Raw genomic sequence first — 6,061 nt, forward strand, 5'->3', positions numbered from 1 at the left:
ACATTTAAACTGTGATTGCCAGGCCTGAGGGAGAGCGCCTTGTCGCTGTATGTGACGGCATCTCCTCCTGCTACCATGTGACGCCACGTCACCATGACAACGCAACGTCACAAAGCTGCATCGCCATGACAACGCGACGTTATATGACGAGAGCGCGGGCAAGAGGCCCTAGGCCTCACGTGATGTGGCGTTGTCAAGGCGATGCGTTGCAGAAGGAAGAGATGCCGGCTCTGGAGCAGGTAAGAGGCTCTACCAAACTCCCTCTGTACCAAGCACCGCGAAACACCCAGCTAGCCCTGCGTACTCCACATAGCTTCCCCCACCCCACAAAAAGCACAAGCCTCTCTCACCCCACCCACACCATGCCATAACACACCCCATGCACAAAGCCCTCACACTCTAATCCCCACGGAAAGCCCTCACGCCTTTCACCTTCCCACACACCTCCAACATGTCATCTCTTCAGCGGTTGCGTCCTGCGCTGTCTGGAGATGTAGTGGCTCCTCCATCGCGGGCTGAGAGAGGAGAGACAGATCGTAGCCACTACGTCTCCAGAGAGCGCGAAACGCGCCCCATGGCATTGGATTTTTTGATTTTTTTTGTAACGCCACGTTCCAGCTTCACATTGCAGAGCCAGGAACCACTACCCCTGATGAAGTGGAGAGCCATTCGCAAAACGCGTAGGGCGACATTTGCACAGAAGTGTAAAGCAGCTCAGGATCCCTGGACGGAGGAGAATGGGGTGGAGACCTTGTGGAGGTACTGCAGAGACCAGCGGGTCATCGCATCAAGACGTTGGAGCGTCACTGCGCGGTTATGTTAGCACGACACCACGTGGGACGTGAGACGAAGCGTCTGGAGGAACAGCGTGGTCTGAGAGACACAGCCAGACATCCACATCTACCTCAGCAGCAGAGACTCCAGAGATCCAAGCACAGAGGGTCAGGATAAGCAACTACCTTTCTCTATGCGCACTTTTATTTGTACTTTTGTGAGTGAGATTCCATAGTCTCTGTTTTATAGAGTTTTTATTATGTTATTGTACCATGTGAATGATCTTTTTCTTTACATGAATGGTTGCTTGAACTACTCCTAAATGCACTCCTAGAAGGGAGAGTTAAATATTCCAGTGTTCTAGTGTTTTCTCCACATGCATGAATACTGGTGCTATTAGGTATCACTCTATATAGATTGCCCCATCTGCGAATATCACAGTCCTGATTACACTACTCCCCACTTAATTATCAATATACAGTGTGGGATTAAGGAATAATTGGTCACTTTAAACTGTTTGAAAAAGCTGCAGGAGATTGATTGAACAGCAAAGCACTCAGAAAAAGCACTGAACAACTCACCGGGTGTAGAAAAAATAAAGAAAAATGTATTAAACTACATGGTTAAAAACAAAAACATACATGTATAATACTTCTTGAGAAAGCGCTCTAAGCGTGAAACGTGTGGGAGGAGAGACCCCTGTTTTGTCTCCAGTATGTTTTTGTTTTTAACCATGTAGTTTAATACATTTTCTTTATTTTTTCTACACCCGGTGAGTTGTTCAGTGCTTTTTTCGGAGTGCTTTGCTGTTCCATCAATCTCCTGCAGTTGTTTCATACTCCGCCTCACGATTGGATGGACGCACAGCGGCTGTGCAGGATTTGGATACCGGAGACCAGTGCCAGTTGTTTGCCTGAAGACGGTGTATCATCGCTAACAGTCGGACGTTGCGCCGTGATCACAGGAGCGGAGTAAGAACTTCATCTGGAGCGGGGTTTCAGAGGTAATTAAATGTTTCTCCTCTTGAAATTATATCCCTGTCAGTTGTTCACATTGAGCCATTGGGCTCATCCCGCACACAAACTGTGTTATCTTTTACTTCAGCAACAACCAATAGGCCGTTCCCTTTAAGCTATTCTACTATACCTGCATTTCAAGACTGCTGACAACACACCGATTACTTTCCTCTATATCAGACCTGCACAACTCCAGTCCTCGAAGGCCGCAACCAGGCCAGGTTTTCAGGATTTCCCTACTTCAGCACAGCTGGTTCAATTACTGGCTCAGTCATATTGAGCCAGCTGTGCTGAATTAGGGATATCCTGAAAACCTGGCCTGTTTGCAGCCCTCTAAGACTGGAGTTGTGCAGGCCTGCTCTATATGATATATATTGATTGACTTGTTTCAGCTGAAACATATGAGCTACCTTGGAGATATGAATGGCTAAGTTTTGTTCAACACTTGAAACAGTTGAAGTATTATTTCACTTTATGGTGAATATATACATGTAAGAATTTACACTGAGCCAATTTTTTGTAATTTCTTCACGTTCACATGATTTTCTGCACTAACCCGGAGATCCAGCGCCAAGAAGGACTTTCTTTCAAAGAGCCAGCAACCAGCCTCACACTGATGACCCAAAATGTCCAAGCAGCTGTCTGTGAGTAGGTTTACTGGCTATGCACTTCTTTATCCCAGGCTGTGCTGAAACGCTGTAACACGGCAGGCATACGCTTATAGGGCTCAATGTTAAAATAGAAGTAAAGAGTGACACACTGTGTGCTCATTTGCATGTCATTACCCAGAATCCTTGGCTACAGTAGAAGCATTGCATGCTAAGAGATAATGGGGAAAGGCAGCGCTGCAGACCTGAGACATGTGAATGCACCACAAGTGGTATTTGTATTTATGGTACAGTGGAGGGTTTTTGTCACTTTTTTTACCCACCATAACATTTTTAATGCGTGATTTTATTTGTATGTACACACTTTTTGATCACTTACCTGCGATGCGCTGCGTCGCATACTCGCAGCCGTGGGTTTGAGTGAGGTATGTGTATGTTGCTATACATACACACAAACACCACACTACACTACCACTCACGTGTTGCTCGCAGCTCTGCAGGAAGGTGCCGGCTGTGGGCGGGGTTTCACGTGGACACGCCCAGCTGGTGGGCGGGGCCAGCCAGCCTGCCAGACCTGATATAAGGAGATGCGGGAACAATAAGCCTGTTCCGAGCTGGAGTCAGCGTGTCCCGGGAACACCGGAGAGACGGACACGGGGTGAGAGCGAGGACACCGGGCGCGCTCCCCGTGTGTGGGGGGGATCTAGGGGCAGCTTGTTAGAGCGTTCGGTGTGTGTATATGCGCTGCAATGAGCCCCGTATACCGCTCACATCCCTGAGCACATGTGCCGGGGCTGCGTGGGGAGGAGGGAGGGTGTGTGGCAGCCCTGCAGGGTCTGTGATGGGGTTGGTGTCTCAGCTTGTGTGTCCCCTTGTGATGTGCAGGGTTAGGGATTGGTGCTGGATACGAAGGGACTCTCCCCCTCGCCCATGGGTGGGGTGATGGTCCTATCACTGTGATTATTGGGGTGCCCCACCACGAACACTTGATGTTGGATATTGTGATGCCCGCTTCACTACTCTGTCCTGTTGTGCTCTTACTGTGTAATGTTCCTCTACCCATCTCGTACCCCTCAGGTGCCCTCCTTTCACACACTGTACTCCAATCACACCCTTCCTATGTACCCCCTCTTCTGCCTTCGTCTCTCCCTGCCTCTGGTGCTCAGCCTCTGTACCCCAGTCATATTTTTCTTGTGGTGCTTCCTCACCCTCTACCCTGTTTCACCTGTGGTATGCCACTCACCCTGGTGCCCTCTTATGCTCCCCTGCAGTGCCACCCTCACCCCTCTGGTGCCCTCTCTCACCCTTTACTGTGCACTTGTCCTCCCCTGCAGTGCTGCCCCCTTACTCCTGTGGTGGCCTCCTCTTACCCTTCTGCCCTCTTCTCCTGCAGGACAATGGAGTTTGGGTCCTACAATAATCACTACTTCTACGATGTGGATCTGGAGGAGGATTTTTATCGTTCCATCGCTCCCAGTGAGGACATCTGGAAAAAGTTTGAGCTTGTGCCCAATTGTTCTCTGTCTACGCTAGGATGCCCAGGTGGTGGTGGGAAGGATTGGGGGACTGAGCTGATGGATTTAGGGTGGGAGTCTCCTGTGAAGCTGCCTGGATTAAGCTCTGTGGTCCTGCTGCGAGACTGTATGTGGAGTGGCTTCTCAACCAGAGAGAGGTTGGAAAAAGTCATCAATGAGAGACTTTCAACTGGCACCCCCCGGGCAACAAACGCCCCAAAACCAGCCACGGACTCTGATTTGCTGGAGCCTGTAGCTGACATCCCAGAGCAGAGCCCCCCTGCACTGCTCGTACCGGCATCAATGACCGACAAGATTGCCCCTTCCTCTGGGTCAGAGAGCGCCAGTGACTCAGGTGAGCGGGCAGCATGGGCAGAACCACAGACCGGGCCAGGGAAGGTAGCATTTGCTGAAGCCCAGGGATGTGGCTGTATAACAGCTGAGCCCCCCCATAAGAGGAGCACAACATTGTGCCCACCTCAAGAGGGCATCGCTGCCAACCTCAGCCCGAGTGTTGTTGCAATGAGCCACCGCTTACAACTGTACAGCATTGATGGGATATTACTCTTAAGTGTCACCCTTCTTGTCCCAACATTTGTTAAGCCTGTGGGTTGCAGGAAGTTTGCTTGTCCCACCTGTAGCACCTGCAGTGTACCTACCCAGTTTGGGGCAGAGGTTTGGCTTCCCCCTCTGTAACTTTCCTGCTAATAAATAATTTACTTCCTGTTGTTGGATATGACATGTTGGTACCTGTGCTCAGAACACACCTAGAGCCGGCAGCAGGTGCACGCAGCTGGGGAGGGTTGTCGGTCTCCGTATACAAGGGTGGGTATGTTGGGAACCGGTGTATGGGGATGATCCCTGCGTTATGTTGGCAGGGAACAAGGGTTCTTTAATGCACCAGCATGAGGGTACGTCATGGATAGAATAGTGTGTACATGAATGGGACCTGTGAGCGGTGTGCCTTATTACGTCTGTGGTGGAATAGTAACCTAAGTTACTCCAGGACCAATACAGTAACTAGAAGTTGGCGTGACATGGGACTGTCACTGCCTTTGTTATTGTAGGACATCTCTCATGCACAGCTACGCAATTAGATAGAGGTGTCCAGTGGAAGTGTATAGATACTTGGCATGATTATACATTTCAGCGTGTTATTGTAGATACTGCATCACTAGTGTTCGTTATCCGTGCATTGAGATACTCTGCATCATTATACAGTACAGTGTGTTCTGGCATATAAAGATGCTGGTCAGTGCGTTATGTTTGTGTATAGATGCTTTCTACCGCTATACAGCGCTCGGTATATAGATACTTGTCAGATAACACAAAGTGCAGGGACCTATCTCACAGGAACTTAATTTGAAGTTGATGGGAGTTTTTATCCCACTTTAATAATCCCTGTGGTCTCTGTACACAGTGCGCTGTGGTGATTGTGCACCTATTAAACATGCTACTGTTGCTAGGTCCCTTTTATTATAAATATTATCTTTTATTTACATGGCGCCGACATTCCGCCATGCAGTACAATGTGGGGGTGAGGACAAGAACAAAACCTTAAAACGCACAACTTCAAACATAGCGAATCAATACATAATGAGGTCCCGGCTCCGAGAAACTTCCAATCTACAGTAAAAAGGACTTTAGGCACAGCGCGCTGTGGCGATTGTTTGCCGCATGCTGTGTAGCAAGTGAGCGTCCTATGTGGCATCTGCGTGCCCTCTGTAGATGGCACACTGTGGCGAGTGCCCTCTGTACTTGGTGCTGTGACATTTGTGTGCCTTCTGTATGTGGCGTGTGCCCTTTCTACGTGGCCTGAGTGCCCTTTGTACGTGGCGCGCTGTGTGGTTTGTGCGTCCGCTGTACGTGGTGCACTGTGGCGATTGTGTGTGCTGTGTACTATCCGTGGGGTTGCTTTTCACACTTGCTGCATCAGTAGTAGGCAGCCCTGGATAGGGTGTGGTGAGCACTAAAGGCATTGTGTGCCTCAGGAGCTGCACAATGGGTGACTGCTGCTGGCTCAGTGCATGCGGCAGCCACATGGCCTCAGACAAAAAGCAACAGCTTGCAGCCGGTGGGGAGGGGGGAGGGGGTCAGACAGACATGGCTGTTAGCTAATAGGAATCCCCTTCTGCATTCGAACTGGGAG

General features: G+C 49.7%; 1 protein-coding gene across 3 annotated transcripts; it reads left to right on the top strand.

The window, feature by feature from the left end:
• The first annotated feature begins 2,121 nt into the window (after positions 1-2,121).
• On the top strand, positions 2,122-5,991 carry LOC142481292 (protein L-Myc-1-B-like). Of its 3 annotated transcripts, none has more exons than XM_075582771.1 (2): positions 2,122-2,434; positions 3,792-5,469. In XM_075582771.1, the coding sequence occupies exon 2, from the start codon at positions 3,796-3,798 to the stop codon at positions 4,606-4,608; it is 813 nt and encodes a 270-aa protein (XP_075438886.1). In that variant the 5' UTR covers positions 2,122-2,434; positions 3,792-3,795; the 3' UTR covers positions 4,609-5,469. The 3 variants fall into 3 exon arrangements, with proteins under 3 accessions (XP_075438886.1, XP_075438885.1, XP_075438887.1); XM_075582770.1 differs by lacking the exon at positions 2,122-2,434 and adding an exon at positions 2,917-3,056 and having other exon boundaries at positions 3,792-5,467; XM_075582772.1 differs by lacking the exon at positions 2,122-2,434 and adding an exon at positions 2,924-3,127 and having other exon boundaries at positions 3,792-5,991.
• Positions 5,992-6,061: the final 70 nt, after the last annotated feature.

Source organism: Ascaphus truei, unplaced genomic scaffold (assembly GCF_040206685.1).
Source record: "Ascaphus truei isolate aAscTru1 unplaced genomic scaffold, aAscTru1.hap1 HAP1_SCAFFOLD_2490, whole genome shotgun sequence".
Lineage (NCBI taxonomy): Eukaryota > Metazoa > Chordata > Amphibia > Anura > Ascaphidae > Ascaphus > Ascaphus truei.

Coding starts and splice junctions, on each gene's coding strand:
- LOC142481292 (XM_075582771.1), top strand. CDS start 3,796: ATGGAGTTTGGGTCCTACAATAATCACTACTTCTACGATGTGGATCTG.